Source organism: Denticeps clupeoides, chromosome 11 (genome assembly GCF_900700375.1).
Source record: "Denticeps clupeoides chromosome 11, fDenClu1.1, whole genome shotgun sequence".
Lineage (NCBI taxonomy): Eukaryota > Metazoa > Chordata > Actinopteri > Clupeiformes > Denticipitidae > Denticeps > Denticeps clupeoides.
Genome location: NC_041717.1, coordinates 4,041,698 through 4,067,597, shown reverse-complemented (window position 1 = coordinate 4,067,597; position 25,900 = coordinate 4,041,698). Strand labels below are relative to the sequence as shown.

The 25,900-nt window shown below is 42.6% G+C and overlaps 1 protein-coding gene and 1 long non-coding RNA gene across 5 annotated transcripts in view; one reads left to right on the top strand and one right to left on the bottom strand.

Annotated features, from left to right (window-relative positions):
• pdlim5a (PDZ and LIM domain 5a) overlaps nucleotides 1-21,179 on the bottom strand; it is a 49,843-nt gene extending 28,664 nt beyond the window's left edge. For 2 of the 3 annotated variants that reach the window (XM_028995323.1, XM_028995326.1), the window contains exons 1-3: nucleotides 21,063-21,179; nucleotides 20,693-20,864; nucleotides 8,800-8,951 (exon numbers count right to left, since the gene is read on the bottom strand). In XM_028995323.1, the coding sequence (XP_028851156.1) occupies nucleotides 8,800-8,951; nucleotides 20,693-20,791 (251 nt within the window). In that variant the 5' untranslated portion in view covers nucleotides 20,792-20,864; nucleotides 21,063-21,179. Of the gene's footprint in view, nucleotides 1-8,799; nucleotides 8,952-20,692; nucleotides 20,865-20,969 lie in introns of all 3 variants that reach the window. The other variant, XM_028995324.1, reaches the window with a different exon arrangement.
• A 122-nt stretch (nucleotides 21,180-21,301) lies between these two features.
• LOC114800048 (uncharacterized) lies at nucleotides 21,302-24,655 on the top strand. 2 transcript variants are annotated; one of them, XR_003751323.1, is made up of 3 exons: nucleotides 21,302-21,441; nucleotides 21,567-21,760; nucleotides 24,575-24,655. It is a non-coding gene; the product is annotated as an uncharacterized LOC114800048 (long non-coding RNA). The 2 variants fall into 2 exon arrangements; XR_003751322.1 differs by lacking the exon at nucleotides 24,575-24,655 and adding an exon at nucleotides 23,784-23,888.
• Nucleotides 24,656-25,900: the final 1,245 nt, after the last annotated feature.

Genomic DNA, 25,900 nt, shown 5'->3' with positions numbered 1-25,900 from the left:
GCATACTTAAAATAGCGAGCCGAGCAACTCGCCAGACCCCCTTTTTTCCCCCTCGGAGATGAAGGTCAGACAGAAAAGCGCACAGCAGTCCATCTCTCACCAGCACTAAACAGCTGGCCGGCAAAAAGGGCCGCGGGCTGAACTGTGGCTTTATACATCGACTGTCCTGCTGGTCACCGTATAGGAGGAAGGAGCAGCGAGGGCCCAGTCACAAGCCCACTCCACATTCCCGAGTGGGATTACAGCACTTAGCAGCTCGCTGGCATTAAACCACCGAGAAGCCCGTCTACATTAAACAAGTTAATCGGCGATTACACAAACAATTTATTTCCTCGGCAACATGTGGAGGAAATATCGAGCGATTAAGATATCTCTGTTAACTCACCATGGCATTACTGAGTAAACACACACGGAGAGAACTGCAGAATTCTTCACAGGGCGGCAGCGGGGAAAAACAAACTGCACTACGCACAAATTCCAGCTGCTGGAAAAACAACCGGAAGGTTCACATGCGGTGCAACGCAGCACAACACAGCACAACATGACCAGACAGCGGCAGGAGAGATAATCAGGCGCTCAATCTGCATTAAGCAAGATCAAATTTAACAATTTCCAACAGTCTGATGAACGACTTGTGGCATCTCAGGACGGGAACGTGAAACTGTGCTTTCCAGTTATGGCGACGGGATGTGGGAGTTATTTCACCCCCCGACATGTTCCATTAGAACTACGTGGGGCTTGAGTGTCATATCTCCACGAAAGCAGGCATGAAGTCCACACCTTCCCAATGGGACCCAACAGGATATTTAGTAAACTTGTCTAAAGGTGTTAAGTAGAGTTAAATAGTCCGAGGGAGCGTCACAGTGCACTGTGCAAAAACACTTTACACTTTTTAATTAATTAATTGGTGTTAGAACTATGACCTCCATGAGCTTGAAGGACTGCATCAGTTTGGCAAGGATTCATACAATTTATTGATGAAGTCATCAGGAATAGCAGAGAAAGCAGTCTTGCATGCCTCCCAGAGTTAATCAATATTCTTTGGTTTCGTCTTCCATGCTTCCTCTCTCATCCTACCCCACACATGCTCAATGACGTTCATGTCTGGTGACTGGGCTGGCCAATCCTGGAGCCTCTTGATCTTCTTCGCCTTGAGGAACTTTGATGTGGAGATGGAAGTGTGTGATGGAGCAGAATTTGGCCTCTTTTATGGTTGGGAATATAAAAGGTAGCTAAGATTTTTTGGTATTTCAGACTATTGATGTTGCCTTCCACCCTGCAGATCTCTCACACACCCCCATTCTGGATGTAGCCCCAGACCATTATTTTTCCACCACTTTTTTTCTGGGTGAATCTTGGATCCATGTGGGCTCCAGTAGGTCTCCTGCAATATTTGCGGCGAGTGTGGTGTAATTCAAAAGAAGATTCATCTGAAAAATCCACCTTCTGCCACTTTTCCAGCATCCATCCTTTTAGCAGGCTGTGGGCCTTGGCAAATGCCACACGGTTTTTCTATTGTTTTTTGTTTAGTGCTGACTTCTGGGAACTGATTCGACCATGGAGGCCATTTCGAGACAAAATCTGACAAACTGTTCTGGTTGACACAGGGACTTCAGGTGACCAGGTCTCGTGGAGCTCTGCTGCGGTGGAAAATGGGCTGGCCTTGGATTTTCTAGCCAACAAATGGTCCAGGTGTCTTGCCGGGTCTGCCTGACCTGGGCTTGTCAAAAACGTCTCCAGTCTGTACTTGAATGTGAGACACATTGAAGGACACCTAATTGATCCATTATTAGTCACAGGTGTATCTCATATGACAAGGCGACAACACTTATGTCTTTGCAAAAATTGATTCAATGGGCTTTACCAAGCTTTAAATATTAGAACACTTTTTGACATTACAAAAGCTGAATAAAATGAAGTGTGAGTGTGTGTGTGTGTGAGAGAGAGAGAGAGAGAGAGAAAGTGAAGTAGGGAAGAAAAGCATGCCCAACGTGTTTAGAAGCAGTATTCAGGGCCGCCGATTGTTTTCTCAGCGATTACCTGTTGTTGGGCTATATTTGCAGCAGGAAACGGTGCAGATATCCTGTAATCTTTAACCACCACCAGCCCACCACAGACTCTGGACCTTAACAGGGGTCCTGCCCTTTACTTTCTCAAAGTGAAAAATCTGAGCATGGATAAGGAAAAGTTTCATTTGGAACTGAAAGCAGTCCACACACACAGATGTGTGGAAAAGGAGGAAAACCAGGCCAGGTCTCGCTCTGGTGAGGAACGTGACATTTTAACTCTTTCAGGGTTTCAAAAACATGACCCTTCTGTCATTTAACTTGAATGTTGACTGTTTTTGTATTTTTGACGTAAGAGCGTGTGGTTTTAGTACGACCCCTGTGTTCCTGTTCATCCTGGAATAATATTGACCCCACCCCTAACACCAAGCAGTATAGATGTTATTCCAGGATAAAGTTGTTATTTGGAAAATTTGTTAACCTGTTCCCAGGTTAAATGATTTAATTCTAATCCTATATGTACAAGAAACTACAGAATGTCTTTACCCTCTACATACAACATGGCTGCAGGTCCAGCCCTGAGATGAACGGTATTGGGCGGTACACCCTCAGGCTCCAACTCTGCTGCCCAGCATCTAGGGTTTCGGTGTTGGCGGGTTGAGAAAGGCCACAGCGATGACTGCAGTGCGAAAACACAGCTCGGTGTACGTAAAAGCAACGGCTGGTGTAACAAGAGATGAAAACTGAGGCTAAAGCAGAGCTAACTGTGAAAGGCCAAAGGAGAGAGGTCAGAGGCCCAGAGGAGGCGCAAAGTCGAGAAGAATCTCTCCCAAAGAGATGAACAATGCGGAGAAAATACTGAAGTACAGGAAACTCTCGGAGTTATAAACTCCACAAGGACTTAAATCAATATTTCAAGGATTGTTTGTAGGGTTTAAGGCTTCAGTCACCCAAGATCTGGGCAAAACAATATTACTGTTGTTATTCTACACACACACACACACACAATAAAAAATAGATTTCCATTTCCAGACACTGCATAACACCTGCAAAACTGAAAGTTCAAATGTTTGGCCTGGACTTTGAGCTCCATGACGGAAATCCCTCACGGTCTCAGCAGGGGATTTGACCACCCCTCTCCCAACTAGCACAAGACTGGCATTCAGCCACACAGATAAGCCACGTCGCAACAGTTCGAATGACAGCACGGAGAATCTCTCCAGCGGAGCGTGCATGCCGACAGATAGCCTCGCACCCAGGCCTCACTAAGAGGAAATCTTTAAATAGCCCGTGGCCAGGGGTACGCAGATATAATGGCATCACCGGAGACCAGGGATACGCCATTCCAAACCTGGCCCGTCAGCTCACAGAAGTAACACCCTTTCTGGGCATTTCCGAGAAGGATTCCCGGGAAACACAGGCGGCATGTGAAGTGTGCATAATGCACACATTTCCTTGCCCTCCAGACCGGTTCACTTTTTCCAAAGCTTAGTCAGGCTTGGCAGAGCCTCTGAAGCAACATGTCCTTAATAGGCTCAAGTGTAATTGTCCATATCTTTTATAATCTTATAAGCGTCCAGGGGTCACAGGAGAGTGGTGTTAAATTAGAGGTGTAAAGTGATTTGACTTTTAAATAGTTTTGTACTAATCTTTTTATATAGACTAGTACATCACTGTGTATCTCTGAAGTGTCTCGCATGTCCTCAATACCACCTGAAAGGACTCTCCCCTGAGATCACATCCTGTTAGGCCCGTGGAAGGTATCTGCCCAGGTAAGGCAGTGAATTGAATTATTATCACTATCAGTACCTGATCTGTGCAGGCTGCATCCTGATTTGTTGACAGCAATTGTCAAATGAACCATCCAGCAAGCTGACTGAGGACCAACTGGAAGCAAGAGGTTTATTCATTCCAAGTTGGAAAAATCTCCTGGAGCCTACACAGAATATCTGAGCTCAGACTTAAATTGTTTGTTTATTACCGTCCATTAAACTATAGTTTTTAATTATCTAAACCACTCCCCTGAGGGCATCAATGCAGCATAAATACAATAGACAACAATGTTACAAATAATGCATAATATCTCGACTTGACAATTACTTGTTTTCTGATTTCTACAAATATTTATAGTATACAAATGACTGACGTAACTATTTTATACACAATAAAGCCATTATATTGTGTTTCCTACTCCTGTTTATTGCACGAAACCTCCCACTATGATTTTGTCATAAACAATATAATATAAATAACTGCACTTCTAAACTCCCTGCCTGGTGGGTGGTTCAAAATAATTAGTCACAAAAAAAGGCAAAAACTAAAAAGCCATTCCAGAAATCTCACTGTAAAGTGTGCAAATGCTGTGCCGATATGGGGAGTGATAAGGCAGAATGAACTTGTGGGATTCATTAGCTCTTGACTGAGATTAAAGGTTCTTGCTCAGACTTGTGTGGCTTGGCCAGAACTGCTGTAAATGTCCAATAGAGCAATTGATAGTCCACAAAACCACAAGCAGGGTTTAGGGAAAGGAGAGGAACGTAAGGAGAAGGAAAATAATGCAGAAAATGTGTTTGCAAATTCTGAAGAAAACAGGAACAGAGGCTTTGAACCATGCAGACTGACCATGAAACTAAAAACAGAACTGTTTCTGGGCACACTAAAAAGCTTTACTGAAATGCAGCACACTCCTGTGAAATTTCCTATAAAAATGACAAGATAATGTTGTCCTTTGTTTATCCCTCCCCGCTGATCCTTCGTTCCCCTTGTAAAGATTGTCTGAAAGCGTGTCTGTAACTGTTTTGTCTCGGCCGTGGCCACTGAGACTGTAGTAACTCGGTGGAATGCCCAACATAAACAAGTGTCCATATGAGAAACGTTGGACAAAAGCTCACAAGTACAGGGGTGGGCCACATGTTTCCCTGATCAGATTTTTTTTTATTCTAGATTCAAGAGGCTGCTCCATTTTCCTGACCTTATCAGACTGGAATCATAGTTCACAGAAAGGTCCGATTCTGTAACCCAAAATGACTGAATTGTGTAACTCCGTATTTTCCCGCAGGATCGTTGCACCACACTCATAAATGTACTTTCAAGTGTTAAAGAGCAACATGTGGTAAAAATATCAGACATAAAAATTATTATATTGTCTCATAAAACCATCACTCAGAGGTGACTTAAAAAAAAGGCATTGGCTGATACTTCTAGATAGTTCTAAAGGCCTAGGATAAGACTTACTGAAGGGTTCAGGTCTTCACACACACACACACACACACACACAGATGTCAGCAACCACTCCCTGATCCTAAACCACCACAGAGGAGTCTCAGCGTAAAACAGCTATTTAACAGCTAAGCCTGAGTGGTGGGCAGCAGCTTTAAGAGCCTTGCCGGTGCCATTAGTGCGAGCCTCGCACACTTTATCACGTGAGACATCTGCAAGGGGACGGACCCTGTCACGCCACGACAGCCTCTCTCCTGAAATGACAAAATTAGACAGGAAACGTGGCACTGGAGCCCACCGCAGCACCCAGCTCCACAATGGATAACGCATTCCTGTCCCAGTTGAGGATGAAAGACACAAAAATATTATTAAAGTTTAAAGAGAGAGAATGGAACAGACTCTCAGTCCTGGCCTCCTCCCTCTGAAGAGACCTTCACCTTGGAGATAATAAATAGCCAGGAGGCCACTTTAAGCTTCAGGGCTCAGTCTTCTAATTGTGACCACTTGGAATACGTGCAGATGTATTTAAAAATCCAGGGTCCTCTGAAAAACAAAAGATCTGATTTCCAAATCCAGCATCTACACCCCCACATCTGCAGCTCGTCTCTTATTCAATTTCTGCAGACGCAAAGTGTTTAGTCTGAAAAGGAATAGCAACCCGCAGAGATAAGGTTAATGCACCGCTAACTCCTTCTCCATGCATTCTCGGCTCCTTGGACTAGGCATATCTGACACATGGACAAAAGGTTATAAAAAAAGAAAAAGAGACGTTTCAACTGGAGCAATAAAGGCTAACTGTAACTGAGGAGAAGAAGATAGATTTTTTCCATTACACACGTCCTCTCGTTAAACTCCAGATGTATCCTTCCGTGGTCGGCCAGGGAAAACCACGGTGTGGGGAACAGCTCTGATAAGGCGATTTGAAGTAAATGTGATTTGGAAAAGGGAGGAATTACTCCAGATATCCCAGTAAGCGGAGCAATAACAGCAGGATCTGGAGCATGGTTTCCAAATTCAGGGCCCTCGGACTGAAAAAAAACAAAAAAAAATTAAAAAGAGGCTTAATGAAACAAGCTGCCATGTGTTTCTAATAGGGCTGCGTCCGCGGCTAAGGAGCAGCATAATAAAAAAGTTTGGCCCATTCCTACTGGCACTTGGCTATCACCCTCATAAGAAAACACAAACATGCTCTGTGCGTCTCTGGGCCCGCCGCTCTGGAAGACAGTATCTGCATTGTGCTGCGTGCTGAAAGATAAATGACCTTCATAGCCAGATATATGGCACAAGCTTTCATTGGTTTAATCACAGGATTACAACCTTTCACAATAAAAACATTACATGAAGTCCAGGATAAGTATTAGATTGCATTTGTCTGTAATGGCAGGGTGTAATTGGCTATTTAGCCACAGAACGGCTCCAAGGAAGTACCAGAAGCCCAGAAGACTGGTTAACACTCTACAATTATTTCCATCTTTTTCTTTGCTCATTTTCCCTGTCAGTCTTAAATCTAATTACTGCTATCCATTCATCCATCTAACCCTCATGTAATCCCACTTACCAGTGTCAGGGGGAATGGGAAAACAGGGTCCTATCCCAGCAATCACGGGGGCACAAGCACAGGGTTAATACATGGCAGTAAGAGCCAATTCCTTACATCTCCTGCTTCATCTGATCCTCTAATCCACAGCAATTCCCATTTACTAATTACCCACTCAGTGTCCATGGAGCAGCAAAGGGTGATGTGGTTGTAGAGCGGGGTTAAACTAAGCTTTTGTGATTCTAGGATGGTTGTTTTGTATCTGTTTCAACATTTGTTTCATATATATATATAAATATATATCTGTAAGATTTTTTTTTTATTATTATTTATTTTCAAATATCTCAAATTTATCTAAAATATCAGTTTTGAAATTATATGTGTAGCTAAAGTTGATGTAATGACATCACCAATAGAACAGACACTCTAAATTAAATATGGACGTTTTGAAAAGAACTTCAAATTTAATGAGGTGTCACATGCATACGACACTACCACTACATGTCTAAACTAAAATTTTGTTTTATAGTGTTGCATTAAATGCTTCACTTCCCAACACTGTTAGTCCACAGCTGCAATAAGTCAAAATAGCATGAATTTTACTCAAATGTTATTTTTGTCACCGTCACCCAAGCTATTGGAAAACTGCTGGATTACATCTTTTCATACCCACAGATCCGTCAGCAGATTGTTGTTAGTGGTTCCTCTGCCTGCTATTTTTTCCATTAGACCGCCGAAAAAGCCTCTTTAATCTTTCATCACACAGAATCGAAATGAAAGGCCGCTCGCGTTTACCCCACCACCACACTGTCAACACTGCTTTCCACTTATTCTGTGTATGTTTTCTGATTGTCTTTGCTGTAGCTACACAACAAGACATACACAGAGTGGACTTATAGTAACCTGCAGTCCAACAATAAGCATGTTTCACATCACCAGATGGAGGTTGAGTAGACCCTTTGGGTTTTAGATGAAGGATTTCAATTAAATGCCATCAAAATTCTGATGGTAGAAATTTCATGTGTACCAAGCTCACTTCACCTTATTTCCACCTTATTTATGATGGTTACAGATCATGTCTTTCACTGACTTTTTTGTGCTGGTGTCTGAAAAACCTCATCCCATGTCCACAAAGAAGATATCTTTATTCTACATGCAGAGGACGGTTTAAGGAAAATGTGTTTTAAAGAACCATGCCAAGCAAAGTGGATTGAATGTTCACCGCTATAACAGTCATGATTTTTAACTGCACATGCAATCACACTTAAGCATAGACACATCAGAAGCTCCAGTCCGGAAAGGCCCAGGCAGTGGGCCGACCTTTGACACCTGCAATTTGTTACACTTAATATCCAAAGCATCACAGATTACTGAACTGGTATACGATCGTGTTCTCCCCCTCAACATGCGTCTGCAATAACACAGTTGCATCAGTACTATTGGCTACAAACAAGATCCAGACCATTATCTGCCTGAGTGTGAGGGAGCACACGGACGGAGAAGCCACTTGTTTAATAAATACAAGCTCTGAACGTGCAGTGCTGTCCTGAAACATGAAACATTCATTTGAAAGCACAAACTCTTCCCCACAGTCTGACCTTCTCTCTCTCTCTCTCTCTCTCTCTCTCTCTCTCTCAAGATCCTCACAGCTCACACTGAATCACACCTCGTCCCACAATACCGGTCAAAAGTTTGGACGCATCTACTCTGTGGCGGTTATGGAAGAAACACGTTTAGTATTTTTTGTATCAGGAGAAAGTGAAGTATGTTTGATTTTATTTTCACCTGCATGGCTGCTTTGTTCACTATTGTCATCAAAAGACACTTTATGAGATGCTCATTAACATGAGCGAATGATAAGAAAGTGTTCAGCATAAACCTTCAAAACTGTCAAAACGTTAAAATGTTTTAAAGGGCTTATATTTATTTGGATAAGTAAACTGTATTTCTTTATTCATTGGTGAATTTAAAATGTATGCAGACATATGAAATATGGACACGTTCATGGAACGTGGTGTGTGTTTTACATGATCTTACTTTTGAAGAGTGAGGTTGAGATTGCCGGCGCAGGCTTTGATCTTGTTCTGGGCCTCTAGGTGGTTCATGCCATCAGTAGCGATGCCGTCAATGGACAGCACCACATCCCCCACCGAAATTTTGGCCTTTTGAGCCTTCCCGGCCTCTGTCAGCTGAAAAAAGAGCAACGGAAGTGGAATTATTCCTCAGTTAAGTCCAACCTGGCAGCTATATAGACTCAAAATGTAGCTTACAAAGTGTCCCCACAAGAAAGTTCAGGATTCCTATGACGAGGTGAAGCGTATAATTAGGCATTTCATGTCGCGACCACATGTGGCTTTTAAAAGCACTTTCACAAAATGAATCAACAAAAACAGAACAATTTGTCTTCACCATTAAACCTTTGCAAAGTCAAGGTTTATTGAACATACGAAACAGACCAAGGCAAGGTTTTCCCTGCAACTGGAACTAATTAGATGCGTAATTAGAGGAATAATTAGAAGAAGGTCATGGTTAGACTAAATGAGACTGGAACCCTTTACTAAGGACAGACATTATTTAAAAAAATAAAACATTTAGAAAATTTTAGACTATCCTGGACTTGGATTTTTTTCAAGACTGGATGATGGGTGACCAGCTTTGGATGAGTAAAAGCCCTTTAAACCATGCTCATGGGTGGAAAAAACACTTATGATTATGAAACATTTTGATTTCTCACGTGTCTTTGTTTCCAAAGTCAACGCGTCCCTCAAGGTTTTCTCAAGGTTGTTAGTGGCAGGAGCCAGAAGCCAAGCTCAAGCATGTGTTTATTTAAGCCACTTCTCTCAAGCTGCAATTAGCAAGGCAAGAGGATATCTCCGAGACCCCAAAAACCCCACAGCCGTCTCGTAAAGGGTGGCGATTTGGCTGTTTCACACCCACCAGCTGCATTGCTTCTCTACAACGCTGCTGGGCGGCCTGTCGGTGCACTGAGTCAAGCTGTAGCCGTGGTTTCTACTTATTAAGAAAAAATAGAACCGTTCTCCATGTGTGAGTACTTACAGATGCAACGGTCAAAGTTAAAACAACAACCAAGAAAAAACCTTTTAACAAGGCATCCCACGAGAGATCAATTATACTAACATGCACCAATTTTATGGTGGTATTTTATTTTCGATCCTTAAACCTACCAGGCATTGGTTTCAAAATCATATCATTAGAAATTTGTGCATAATCCTGTGTAATCCAACATGCCTTAATTAAAGTAAATTGAAGTCATTTTACTAACAGTCCTACTTGTGCCCCTCCCAGTGGGGTATTTGTCCTGGAAGATCTAATCGTGGTAGGGCGGCGGGATCAGCGCACGCTTCACTATTCCGGAAGCGCAGGCTGTAGAGGCAGGGATGCCATGAGAAGGCAGTTTCCCACTTTCCACCTCTCTCAGCTGAAGACGTGCTGGCCCATCCGATGCCACGGTTACCAGCCGCTCCGCCGACGGCAACAACGCAGACGCTCATCAAACTGTGCACGTCCCCATATGAAGCTTTTGATGTGGAAGATCTTGAATCCGGAACAGATTCCAACGTCAGCAAGCAAGGTGATCGTGTGACATAATCAGAAGCAGTGTGCTGTTAGCATCCTGGCGCTGATTTGGTCTTAATGATGAGGAAAGAAAACAACCCTTCTACTCTGAAGCTTTGTGTTTGTTGAGGAACGGATGAGACCATGTTTGAGCTCCTCGGTCCATAATCACCCTGTTTTTGATGCACCGTCCCGGAACTCACTGCAGTTTCGGCCTTTCAGAGACATATGAAGCAAATTTAAAACACCATCTTCCCAAACAACAAGCCCTACATGCAATATTACAGTTTTATTATTCCCAGATGAACAGAACAGAAATGCAAAACTGTCTACAACTTCCCAGGAAAAAAAATGATCGTCTGGTTACACAGGAAAAAAGTCACATTTGTTCAGGTTAAACTTATAGTTCCATAGTTCATGCTGCACCTAGAATATATTTAGGACTGAACCTGAACTTTTGGTGAGTTAAATCATCAGTTAGTCTCATCTGAGATGTTTCCAGAAGAGCAGTTGTGTCTGTTTGTTTTGTATTCTTTCTCTACTTGACTAGCGATAAAGGAATATAGAAGGCAGGAAATGAGTTGGCCGACCCGTCTCAGAGTGGAGAAAAGCCAAATGACAGCAACCATGCATTCTGATGTCTGATTTTTATATAATCAATGCGCATCTGGTGCCCAGGTCATGCATGTGGCGTTGAGATGATGCAGATAACAGCTCCTTCTGCTGAGTGAATGCTAAAAGCCAGCCTGTAAATGAGTTTAAGACCTACAGTGTTGTCAGAGTAAAAGGAAACCCATTAAAACACAATGCAACAATTATGGATCCCGGGAAGAGCAGGAAACAATACAATAGGCCTGCATGGGAATTAGAAGCAAAGCCTTGAGAAAGGAAATGTTATTAGACTTGTGCTACGCAATAAGAGGAAGGACAGATAATTACGACAAAAAATACTTTAAAAAAAGAGTAAAAAATACTCTTACTTATGTACTCTCAAATACATATGCATATAATTTTACAAATAATTTAATATATACAATTTTACTCTTGTGGTGCATGTGCTCATGAATAATATGTTTTTCATACAATTTAGACAAACCATCTAGCAAAATGGATCCTATAAAGGTACAAGGAAAAGAAGGTATAATGTAATGTAAAAAAAGTATGGATGATGCTATTACTGCTATCAGGCATCTAATATACATATGGGGATGTGCATCATGCAATTCTGGATGGTCGTGCAGAAGTGTGGTAGTGGATTGACGTGACCCGTCTCTCCCCTTCTGGAGAGCTGCTCTGGCTAAAACATCTCAGAAGCATCTGAACCTTTTCATCATAGACCAGTTGAGATGAAATTTATTCTCGACTTCGAGGACATTACGTCCAGACAGTTAAAATGTCACACTTTTATCTCCTATATGAAGTACACCGGAAAGAACACAGTTTATTATTCTACAAACTGATGTGCATAACAACCATAAAACTGGAAAAAGACACTGTTCTCAAGGGAACAACTCTCAAGGCTAACAACTTCTTTCAGCTGTCTTGTTTCCTGCCTCTCCCCCTCTTACATACACTCAGTACGTATGCTTCCACATGCCAGTGTGTTATGTGGAATGTTGGCGCATCACTGGGAACTGGGAATGATTACAGGGAAGCCAGAGTGAACAAGTCTTCACACCAATCAGAGTGGTACAATCTTCATAACAAAACGGGAAACAGTCATTTTAACAGTAATCATCGCTTTCTGACACTTTTGGGAAACCGGGTCCAGATTCCTTCAAAGCTGCTTAATTCTAAACTTTTTTTACATCATCCTGAACAAACTTGATCAATCTCATTGATCAATTAGGCCCTAGAACTACTTCAACACTACTAGTGGCACAAGTGTATGTTGACTGGGAAAATGTGTGATTTACATTTACAGCATTTATCAGACGCCCTTATCCAGAGCGACTTACAATCAGCAGTTACAGGGACAGTCCCCCCCTGGAGAAACTTAGGGTTAAGTGTCTTGCTCAGGGACACAATGGTAGTGAGCAGGGTTTGAACCTGGGTCTTCTGGTTCATAGGCGAGGGTGTTACCCACTACTACTACCACCCAGCAACCACAAGATGGTAATGAGTAATGTGTGTGATGTATGACACACTGGCACCCAACATTTTATAAAAATGTTGGGCTTGTGGATGCACACATGAACATGTTGTTGTTGACAATGATGAGTAGTGTGCTTCAATGATGTCGTTTCCTGCTAGTGATATTGTATACAATTAATGCAAGCTTCCATTTCTATTAATCAATCCCTCATATTTTACCCTAAACCTAATCAATTAATTTTGGTTACTGGTTTAGTGTCAAGAATCAAACTATGGACGTTACATTTCTCTTATTCATCTGGAAACATGAGTATGGGTACTGCGCAGTGCAGGGTCAGCTAGTGGCACTCACCGTGGTAATTCGAACTGCACCCCATTGCTGCCAAAAGCTAAGAATGCCATCACCACAAACAATTCTGAGCTGGTGAACCTCCAAAATCATCAAACCAACCACCCTGAGCATTTCCCCAGAAGAAAAGAAAGCCAACATGCATGAGGAATATGACGGTGAAGGAGGGGAATGCTGGTAAGACTCTCATTGCTCTCATGTGGTTGCTGGTTAGACAGGCCTGCTGATCTTAATGGACCATTCCCTGACCTGATGGAGGCCGAGAGCAGCGTAACTCGAGATATTTTCACATTTGACACAGTGGATGTTTTACAATATGAAGAAAAGTGTCATAGGCTAATGTGTCCATGACCACACAGATCATTTTGTAGGTAAAGGAAAGAGGAACAACCCAACTCTCGTGTATATTAAAGACGACAAATAATATTAACGAAAAAACAGAACTATTTATTCTTATATTGCAGCTATTTGTTACAATTCTCAGACCAAATAAGACAAAAACTATTATTATAATAGTATATACTAAAAGCAAACATTTTTTATCAGACCTTAAACAAGAATCTAGTTACTCCCACTGAACTATTATTACCCACCTCCTTCAGTTTTTCCATTCTTGGTTCACATTCATCAACGGAACTTCATAGATGAACAGAGTAATGTGTTCAGTGTTAATGGGCCTCCTCACAGGAAATATGACTTGAGAATCTGCCAAAATCTGTGCCAAACTATGACTGTGTGTGTGAGTGAGTGGTTGAGTGTAAATGAATGTGTTTAACTGAGTCAAGGCTTCAAGGTGAGTGAATGGTTTGGTGAGGGAATAGGGAAATGACCAATTTATGCAGTCAATTTTATGCAATACCCTCAACAGAAACACAATTCTCACCTCTCTAGTGGTAAAATGAATCAAAACAGCTTCCGGTCTCTAACTCTGCTGTCACTGTATGGCAGTCACTCACTCGCTCACATTCAATAATCGCTTAGTTCCACTCACGGTTGCGGCTGCTGGAGGTCATCCATACACTCATACACTCACACTTACGAACAACTCAGAGTCGCCAATTTACTCAGTGTACATGCCTGTGGACAGTGGGAGGAAACCAGAGAACCTGGAGGAAACCTGCACCAACAAGGATAGTGCATAGAAATTACGCACACGCAAGGTCCGAACCAGGATTCAAACTAACAACCTGTAGTAAAGAGTAATGCCAATCATTAACTGAAAATTAATATTCTCAGCTAAGCATCACACAGTCTCATATCACAGGTGCATGTTTTGATTTTTTTGACAATGAACGACGATGATGCTGATTCGCCATTTCTCAACCCTATAGAAGACCTGTCCTCTGCTTGGAGGAGGACGTTGTACGATTGCAGGCCCCATGATCAAACGTCACTGTAAGCAATGGATTCTGGTGTGTGGGGACATCACACCGGAGGCTTGTCAGGCCGGGTGCAGCATGCCAAAGTATTTTTCCCGTTTGGTCTCAGAAGAGAGTTGTGATGTGAACACAATAATATGGCCTAACATGGAAGAAAGACTGGATTTCATGGCATCTGTGTTCCCTCCTGCTCTAAACCAGGGGGTATGTAAGATACATCTGTATCTGTATACATCTGTATCAATCTACTACAACATACTGTAAAAAAATTTACTACAGAAATGTTCAATTCCAATTTGAGTATATTAGCAGTTACAGTAATTACAGTAATATCACAGTTGCATGGCAAGTAATTATCTCTACATTAGAGCCGAATGAGAGTTTAAAATTATTAAAATAATTGCTTAATTCTGATAACTGTTTATTCATGTCATTATTGCCGTATGTTGTATGCTCTGATAGATGTGCACAGGTTTTAGAAGCTCCTGTACAGTTAGTATTGGGAGAGATGCATGAAAAGTTTTGAGTGAATGAATAAGTGAGTAAGTGACAGAGTGAGTGAGTAGGTGAGTGAATGAGTGTGTCAATTTAGTGAGAGATGGAGTGAGTGAGAGAATGAGTACAGGGAGTGTAGAATTATTAGGCAAGTTGTATTTTTGAGGAATAATTTTATTATTGAACAACAACCAGGTTCTCAATGAACCCAAAAAACTCATTAATATCAAAGCTGAATGTTTTTGGAAGTAGTTTTTAGTTTGCTTTTATTTTTAGCTATTTTAGGGGGATATCTGTGTGTGCAGGTGACTATTACTGTGCATAATTATTAGGCAACTTAACAAAAAACAAATATATACCCATTTCAATTATTTATTTTTACCAGTGAAACCAATATAACATCTCCACATTCACAAATATACATTTCTGACATTCAAAAACAAAACAAAAACAAATCAGCAACAAATATAGCCACCTTTCTTTGCAAGGACACTCAAAAGCCTGCCATCCATGGATTCTGTCAGTGTTTTGATCTGTTCACCATCAACATTTGCGTGCAGCAGCAACCACAGCCTCCCAGACACTGTTCAGAGAGGTGTACTGTTTTCCCTCCTTGTAAATCTCACATTTGATGATGGACCACAGGTTCTCAATGGGGTTCAGATCAGGTGAACAAGGAGGCCATGTCATTAGTTTTTCTTCTTTTATACCCTTTCTTGCCAGCCATGCTGTGGAGTACTTGGACGCGTGTGATGGAGCATTGTCCTGCATGAAAATCATGTTTTTCTTGAAGGATGCAGACTTCTTCCTGTACCACTGCTTGAAGAAGGTGTCTTCCAGAAACTGGCAGTAGGACTGGGAGTTGAGCCGAAAGGCCCCACAGGCTAATCTTTGATGATACCAGCCCAAACCAGTACTCCACCTCCACCTTGCTGCTGGAGCTCTCTGCCCTTTACCAATCCAGCCACGGGCCCATCCATCTGGCCCATCAAGACTCATTTCATCAGTCCATAAAACCTTAGAAAAATCAGTCTTGAGATATTTCTTGGCCCAGTCTTGACGTTTCAGCTTGTGTGTCTTGTTCAGTGGTGGTCGTCTTTCAGCCTTTCTTACCTTGGCCATGTCTCTGAGTACTGCACACCTTGTGCTTTTGGGTACTCCAGTGATGTTGCAGCTCTGAAATATGGCCAAACTGGTGGCAAGTGGCATCTTGGCAGCTGCACGCTTGACTTTTCTCAGTTCATGGGCAGTTATTTTGCGCCTTGGTTTTTCCACACGCTTCTTGCGACCCTGTTGACTATTTTGAATGAAACGCTTGATTGTTCGATGATCATGCTTTGCAGAAGCTTCGCAATTTTAAGAGTGCTGCATCCCTCTGCAAGATATCTCACTATTTTTGACTTTTCTGAGCCTGTCAAGTCCTTCTTTTGACCCATTTTGCCAAAGGAAAGGAAGTTGCCTAATAATTATGCACACCTGATATAGGGTGTTGATGTCATTAGACCACACCCCTTCTCATTACAGAGATGCACATCACCTAATATGCTTAATTGGTAGTAGGCTTTCGAGCCTATACAGCTTGGAGTAAGACAACATGCATGAAGAGGACGATGTGGACAAAATACTCATTTGCCTAATAATTCTGCACTCCCTGTAAGTGTGTGAGAAGGTGAGTGAGTGAGTGCCTGAGTCAATGAGTGATTGACTGACTGAGTGAGTGAATGAATAAGTGAGTGAGAATGAAGTGAGTGAGTGAGTGAGTGAGTGAGTGAGTGAGAAAGTGAGAGAGTAAGTGACTTAATGAGTGAGTGAGTGAGTGAGTGAGTGAGTGAGTGAGTGAGTGAGTGAGTGAGTGAGTGAGTGAGTGACCTAATGACAGAGTGAGTGAATGAGTGAGGAGAAGGTGAGTGAGTAGATGAGTGAGGGGAGTGCCTGAGTGACAGAGCGAGTGAGTAGGTGAGTGAGTGAATGAGTAAGTCAGTGTGTAGGTTAGTGAATGAGTGAGTGACAGAGAGTGAATGAGTGAGTGAGTGAGTGAGTGAGTGAGTGAGTGAGTGAGTGAGTGAGGAACAGGTAAACATGAAAAGAAGCATGAGGGAGCACTGAGCTCAGAAAGGGGTGACTATTTGACTGAAGTGGATAAACTATGGAGATGAAAGAGAAGACGAGTGGACGAAGTAAATTTATCCTGCACATTAGAAACACCTGCTGGAAAAAGAGAAGTCGAACTGAGAGACAGCAAATCCATAACAACAGACATATATCACATTTTGCCTGTTTCATGGTGCTGTTAGGAATATACACTCCGGCAGCAGACATCAGGTCTGCAATCTTACCTTCATCCTTTCATTAAAAGAACCATGTTCAGCCCGAAGCTTACACCATACATGTTTTAATGCTGCTGGATTCAGGTTAAAAGCCGGATTTATATAAACATCATATCAACAGCGGTGGGAGGTGCATCTCCTCATGATATTAATGATAGGGCTAGGGGCTTTTGAACCCTGCATGATCTATCTTTTTTAATTTACAATGTTAATCCAGGAAGCATGGTCATAAAGAAGAGCGCTGAGAGCGCGAACGCCCCCCTGCACCTGCGATGCATTACAGATGTGGGCCAGTTCAACACAACCAGCTCATCTGCACTGCAAATGCTCCGTAAATGCTGTCAGACTCCTGCTCAAGGCCCAATACTGCATCATAGTAAACATATAAATGACATATTTGCAAGAAATCAATGACGAATACTGATTCAACAGACCTTTACAGTGATAATCTAGAACAGCTCAAAATGACCCCACAGCCAAAAAAAATGATCTCAATGTATTTATTGTTATCCTTCAACTTTTCACTGCTGCATATGACAGTTCATAGTGGCATCTGTGTAAACACCAGTCAGCACAACGGCCACAGTGTGATTTATAGAATGTGCATGTGACATGACAAAGACATCTGGTACTAAAACTCATATGAATATAAATATGTTTTTATCGTTTCCTTATCCAGTAAAAGATTATGAAAGGAAGCACTTGAATAAATAAGAACTTTTTTTTTTCTCGACTACTTACATCATAGGTTTTTTTTATGAATAAATAATGTGTTTATTCCCAATAAATAAATAAAGAAAACATAAGAATGGATAAAATGTTTCAAGTGCACATAACAGAGGTTTATGGATGTGATGCCTCAGGGTTGTATGGAGAAGGATATGCCGAAGCGGGACGAGGGCCAAAAGGAACAGGAATAAACAAACACTAAACTGAAGGGGTGTGTCTATTATGACTGGAACTGAAACTACAAACAGAGTCACTAGCCACATCAATGTTGCAACACCCACTGGGTGCTGCTTACTCATATTTAAGTAGCCCTGATCAATCGTGCCTAATTGCTTTCAGCTAGTATTGATCAGGGCCCCTCGAGGGAACCATAATTCTCCATTAATAATACAGTTATACCTTTTAGAAAGACGCATGAAAAACGTTTTCAGTCTACAGCAAAACATAAATAAAATACAGCAATGAAAATAATCACACCACTAATGTAGACTGGATTGTTTTTCACGAGCTTGAGTGGCTTAAAACCATATTTCTCCACAACCCCTGAAGGTATTTGGGGGCTGGAAGGTGATGTTTATATAACCCCAGCTGACCTACGGCCACATTTCAGGCAGAGCCGGGCTCACAGTCAGCTCATTCCGACAACTGACTCTGTTCATGGGACTGCCATCTGACTATTTCTGCTATACTAATTTTACTGCATTTTTATTTGCATTATAGAATATGTTATGCATGCAGACTGCATGTGACTGGTCACAAAGGTTAAAGCAGTAATTCTACATGACACTAGAAGGCTTCCGGGCCTCCTACATCTCCGGTGGCTGTAACCAGGTGTACAGTAGGGCCTCGCGGGACATTAAAAGAACGCCGGGGCAGGCTGATCAGAGTCACAATAAATCTGCTGCGTCTCCATCCCCGGCGTTCCCACCAGGCAGTAAACTCCCAGCGCCGCTGCCGCACAGGGAGCTGTCAGCCTTTTTCTGGTGAGGAGCGAGAGGTTGCACATATCGGCTTCTACCAACAAAGTGAAATATTAGGAATGTTGGAAACGTGACACTGTGTGACAGAGCAAGCATTGGTAAATTTCACCGATCCTCTAACTGCTAAACTGCCCAATGAAGCTTTTTTCTTAGCCATTACTTTTCCATACAGACAACCCAAATCAATCCTGCGCACATTCCAGGCCCTGGAGCAATGGTGGACATGTATACCCCGCACACTCACGTCCAAGCGTTTGCCAGAACCTGTCTAAAGTAAAACCGTGGCAACGTGCCGATTCATTCGCTTTTTAAAAAAGTAAGAGACTTCTGTTCTGCTTCGTCGCGGGTAAACTGTTGCTTTTCACCATGGCCCAGACACCGAACAAAACAATACGTTTTATGAAGTATGACTAACGTCTCTGCGAAGAGCGTAAAGTAGGGAGTCTAAGTCAAATCGCAGAATGACATCATAGCCTTGCACCCTGATTCCGTTCATTCGGCGCGCCTCATCTTCACAGCTCTCTGACAATCATGTTCTCCAGCGTGCAAGACACAGCGGAGCCCTGCGAAAGACATTTGTCGCCGCTCAACTTTGTTCCCGAGAAAAATAAGAACTTGGCGTTTCAGACGAAGAGGGGAATTAACACACACACACACACACACACACACACACACACACTCTGCCAGCCCTGGACGGCAGAATTACAGCCCCCAGGCCACGAATGATCTATTAAAAGCATGAGGCTGGGGAGATGGATCTCAGCAGGTTCACGATATTCTGAGCTCCAGTGTTCTGCACACACTGAGGTAATGTTGACTTGTTTAGCGATCCTGTGAGGCTGAAAGAAAGCCTCAGTCTTCTACCCCCCCAGCTTACCCAGGTACCAACATTCTTCAGGGTTTGGGCAGAGATAGAGAAAGAAACAAGTGGGGCGCTTTCAGATGGGGGGAAATACCAGTCAGTCTGTGTGAAAGAGACACAGGCACAAACATAAACACAGACGTGGTAACTGAGAAGCGGCACCATACACATCCATCAGCGTCCGGCCCAGTCCGGCATGACAGAAGCCAGAGCCAATGGCAGGTCAGAAAAATTAACACTGCAACAAAACAACCGATACATAAAAGCACATAAATCATCATAAAGCTTGGGATTCTTCAAAACAAAGTGATTTAACGTTATTGCAGCGCAGCGGAACAGAAAGCATTACAATATTTTACCATTTGCTTGTGTAGATGATAGCTATTGAAAATTTTCTGAATATTTTGTGATCACTTCTTACTGTCAGCTGGCTGCCAATTCCCAGCACACTGTTGTCTGAAACAAACTGAGATTTTAATTTGCATGCATTGTGTTACTGTTATGTTGCAGTTATACATTTTTTATATCCATTACGGAGTAGTGATTTAAAACTGTTGAGATTGTAAAATAAATGGACAGAAGTGGCAGCAAACCCAGCAGTAGCTGTAATATATAATAAAATTCTATTAACATTAACCATTTTTTTAAACAAATAATGTGACTGAAGAAGAGTGGCAAAGGGCAAAATGCCACAAGCCCCATTTTAGCTCTGTGTGAAGAGGCAGCATATGCTTCAGCGCTGCAGATGGAGCGTTTAGCACAGAGGTTGGGCGGGGCAGGGAAAATCAATCATGCTGCCTTTTTCATCACTCAACAGCCAGATGGCATTGTGGAAATAGCTGTCGTTCCGCGGCTCCCAGCGTCTGCGTAACGTGAACGTGCTGAGAGTGCGATGGGGTCAGGGTGGAGTGGGTGTATTAATGCTGTGAAATAACAGGGTAAGGTGCAGGAGGGCAGGGTAAAGGGCAGCGTTGAATGACTGTGATGCATGAAGTCATTAAAAAAGAAAAAAGCAGTTCATCACTTTTAATAAAGGGAAATGAGAAAGCCACAAAGTCATTAGCCTGAACCCCACGTCCCTCGGGGGGAGATGCGAAATAAAAGAAGAACTATACATGAAGAAAACAACACAAACTTACCCTAGAGATGGTGAGGGGCATGTTGAAGTCCTTTCCTCCCTGCAGTCTGAACCCCCAGGGGGCAGGACCCAGCAAGGACACACTGTAGTTACTACTCATGATGTCCTCAGTGTTTCCTCAGGCTGTTAGGAGCTGATTCAGGTACGCTGGCTTCCTGCGGTCCTAATACAATCTGTCAAAGAGAAAAGGCAACGCTTAACTCTTATAATAATCAATTACTGCAACTAAAGGAATTTGTAACGAAAGAAAGAAGCAAGAAGTTGAAAGATGCACACACCAATGAACACGTTATGTTAAAATACAACGTATTATGACGTCCTGTTCTTAAGTCCTAATTGAACGAGTTTTCATCAATAAAGTTGCAATATACCTCTAAAACTGCACTTCTTTTCAGTGATATTACTCCTTTCTAAGTATTTTTAGCAGCAGAAAGGAGAGCAGAGAGGATCTCCCGAACCACAGTCCGCCGTGCAGGAGAGCACTGGCCATTTATACCGTACTACGGCAGCGGGGAGGGGAGGGGAGCGGAAGGAGGGCGGAGGAGGGGGTAGGCTTACATCCCGATATTTTAGGAACAAGGGCCCAGCAATGCTGCTGCGTTTAAGGTGGAACCAGCATAAAGCCGCCGCGGCCACAACAGGAACTTTTCCCCGGGGCCAGATTAAAGGCTGACAGAAAGAATGTTCCACAATGGAGATGGCCACAGCACAGTGCATCAGGCAACAGGAAGCAGCGAGGCTGGCACAAAGGTGAGAACAGAGCATTTCATGACATTCAGATCAAGTAATCTGTGTTTTTTTTTTATTATTATTATGAATATTATACATGGAAAATGTACACCAGTAAAGGGGCTGTTTGACCTTCCTTGGCACAGTAAAGGGGCAGCAAAACAGAAGTCATTCATTAGCAACTCACTTTTCCAAAACTAGAAGAGGCTGGAGGACGTCCCACAAATACTGCCACTGAACTCCTGTGCAGTGACGTCATGTGACCAGAGAGGTAAAGGGGAGACCGGGTGGGCAGGAAGAGGAAATGAGCGAGGCTGTCTGAGAAGCCAACAATAAGAAGGTGAGTTTCTCATTAACCAAGGGTCAGCAACCAGGCCCAAGGCCACTCGCCGCCAAAAACGAGCAACCACAGACGCCTTTAAAGGGTCAAAGAGGGGTGAAAATATAATAACAATAAGAGTTGAACTTTGAAAGCATGGTTTTTCATTGAAACATGGAACTACGAACGCTGTCTGAATGCACAGATCATGAGCACTCCAGAGAGCCAAGGGGTGGCACATCAACAGTGCTAAGCCTGGTGCAAATCAGACTTAGCACAGGGGGCACGTGTGCTAACATCACCTCAAGTACCCTAAATCAATATACAGTAGTCAGAAGATTCTGGAATCTGATGTGTTTAACATTTGTCAGGACATTCAAAGTGTGGGTGATCTTCTTTATGGTGTTCAACAGCAGCTAAATGCAAAGCTGAGCACTAACTCATCTATTCCAATACTACCGACCAGCATGCTGTTTCACATTATGGCCAAAGAATATTATAAGGGGTAAGTTTGATTTTATAATGAGAGACATTTCCTGATGCCTTATAACACTATAAACAATATATTGATATAAGACTATATGTGTCTTGTTATAACATGGTAGCTTGTAACATGTTGTAATAACATGAACATATTATCACGTGATACAAATTTGTTCTTTTTTTTGGTTGGGTGGGAAAACACTTGGAGATTAATTTCTAAGTTGGCTGCACAAAAGGAAACACGAAACCACCTCAGACAAAAATACAAGGTCACATGACTTAACCATAAACCCCATAATCCGAATTAGCATGAGAGCGACTCTCTTTAATGTGTTAATTTATCTAGTCCTCCCCACCAATCTGCCCTCTCTGCTATTGTAAGAGCCACACAGGCTATTGCATAAATGACATTTAAAAAATGCTCCACATGAACCAGAGGCCCGTAGGGAAAACACACGCTTCCCAAGTGCCTAGTAAGCAGATTCAAGCCTTCTGTGCCAATCCTTCCTTTATTCAGACATAAAGGTAACAGCTGGGACCCACAAGAACAATGAATGTTCTACTCCCTGCGTCCGGATGAACAATTTCGGCCTGAAGTGGTGAAACAGAACCATGGAACTAATACAACAAGCTACCCTCTCATTGCACTTTATGGGAAAACAGAAAGGAAAATGATGAGAGTCGTGAGTTTGTTTGTTCACGCTCTACCCAGAAGGAAGATTGGCCGTGTTCCAGTGCAAACTCCACGACGGCCGTGTCCTCTGACCTCCCGAACGGTGGGGACACACTCCTCACGACGCATTTGTCAGCCTCGACATCTAATCACGCCAAGCCCCCAGACCAAAGCACGGATAATCCCCTCATCCGGACCGCATTAACGTACAGTCTAGGTGGAAAGAACTCCTCTCTTTAGGTTAAAACTCACCAAAAACAAAAGTGTCTTATTAAACCAGCTTTAAACGTGCTTGAAAAAATGCAACTGAGGACAGTTTTTTTTTTATCATTTAACTAGAATTTAACAAAGAGCAACGAAAAACATGAAATGTGATTATTTTCCAGTTAAATGGGAAACCATGGAAGCAGCCTCTACACCACACATTTATTGTTGCTGATCCAGAATGTTGCTGTGTTTGCCTTTTCTGGCCTCTGTGGTCTGGATGTCCTAAGTGGAGAGAGCCCCGAGTCCCATATTGACTTCCAATAATTCATGCCCAGCATTCTCTGTAATAAAATCCTCACAGTGACAGCGAGGGAAAGCCTGAACGGTCTATCCTATAATAAATAAATGAATAAATCACCAGGCTCCATCCCCCAAGTGATTCCACTTACTGTAAATAAAAGGATTTACTTGCATCCTTGCGTCCCAAGACAAAAGCACGCGGCATGTTGACATATTCATTCGCTTCAAGTCGAATTTTTACAGTTCGGCTTTTACTGATCTTATGGACATCTTGTACTTCCATTATGCCTCTTTCATCTTAACACAAAAGCCATAAATCAGCTGATTTAATTGTTTCGTCTCGTCAGTCTTCATCTCCTTCATCGGGTTTTCTGCTTCCAGCTGCTCCGTGTTTGCTGTTGAAAACAAGGCCTTGATCCACAAATACGTTTCTATCAGCTCCTGCCCAGGCGAGGACACGCACAACTCCATGTGGCTGTTAGGGGGACCAGTAAGTCAGAGAAATTTACGCCTTCTGTCACTAGACATTTAAAGGATGTGGATTTGTCCCAGCTGGACTGGGCGGATGCAGCGCTCTATACGTCTGTCCCGCTTTGCTGACGTTCATCATTGAGGGGAAGCTTTGTGTGAGTGCCTCTAGAAATTGAATCCCCATTGTCTTTTTGGCAAGAACCAACCTTCAGAAAATCCGCCGCGAGGCATCATGAGGTTTGCGTTATTATACCACTGAGATGTTAGTGGTTAGTGCTGGGAAAATATGAACTGATAGCTTTCATACGGCCAGGAGATCCCGAGCTGGTCCATGCGGGGGTCTTCTGTCAGATCAATACAGGCACTATAGTTTTCATGTAACTCACTCAACATTTCATACACGTCCACCTGCTCACTCCTGCAGGTCAGACACATGCATGTACCAAACACCAACATCATCAACTTCTCAACCTCGCACAATAAAACCCATTATGCATACGAACAGGAGGATCACCAAACTCTCATATAAAGGCATGTTTTCATGCAGACTTTAAAACTGGACAAAAATTTATGGCAAACCAAATATATATGTTTTTATCTGCTTTATTTATTCCCAGCAGATGGTGCAGCCGTTCAAGACTAATGGTCAGACGGAGCAACTTTGTTGTAATAAATATAATTTCATCTCTCACCTCCTGCAGATGGACGCTGTGCCCGATGCGCGCTGCCGCGGCCGCTCGTGCGTGAGAACAGCTGAGCAGCGGCGCGCGCCTGCCGACCAGTGCAACGGGGGCGTGGCAATGTGCGTGACGTCATGGCGAGAGGGGCGGGGTCAGGATAAACATCCTCAGTTGATACGAAAAGAAGAAGATACATTTCTTCTTTTCAGATGACTTTCTTTACATTTCAACAGAATGTACAGAGTGCAGCTACAGCATGGACAGTGATGGCGTATTTACAGTATACATACAGTGCATTCACAACTCAATGATAGACACTGTCTGTAGGTATATTTTAGTGTTTTCCTAGTTCAAAGTTATTTATGAGACAGTATCTGAGGCATCATCAGGCTATATAAGCCATTCCAGGAAAACTGGTGGGGACATCGCCGTGTGTGCGTGGAAGTATGTGTTTGGGACCGTGTGTCCCGACAGAGCGAGACAGTGTGTGTGTGTGTGTGTGGAACTGATGGATTCCCAGTGCGTGAAGTGGCTCCACACAGTAGCACTGATCTCATCTCACATGTACTTTGGCTCTTTGATTGAATATCCTTTGTCATTACGGCCTTATGGGACCCTGTTCAGCTTTAGCACCCCTTTGAAATGCTGTTGTGGCATTACAGCAGTGAGGAAAGAATCAAACCAAGTTTAAGCAAGCAGTGTCTGTTACGCAGGTCTGTGGTTAATAAAAGGCACATATTGGCACTTACTGCGTACAAGGAAGTTCTCACACAAAGTGTCATTTTAAGTGTCATTTATGGCTTGTGTGCATGTCTCTTTGTAATCACACACATTTGAAGGGATTTGTTCCGGACACTGGTTCCCTCTGGTGTTCAACTCTGCTTATGGCACATAGGCAGCACGACCGAGATTCCCACTGAAGAATTTCTGATAGACTCCTGAAGAACTAGTCTACTATTGATTACCTGAACAGAATCTTTTCTACAATAACTTTTTTCAGTGTGTCTAGGATGAAGACAGTGCTCACCAAAAGCAAAAAACACATACTCTCTATTATATATATATATATATATGTGTGTGTGTGTGTGTGTGTGTGTGTGTGTGTGTGTGTATATATATATATATATATATATATATAAATACATTAAAAATGATTACAAATAACAAATACAATCATACTGAATGAATAAAATATTGTCCCCGTCTGGGCGTTTCTGTTAGGGACTGCCACAGCGGACAGGCCCTGACAAACGTCCTATACCGGATGCCCTTCCTGATACAATCCTTCCCATTTACCCGGGTTTTAATGAAAACCCATGTTCTGAATGGGAAAAAAATGCTTCTGCA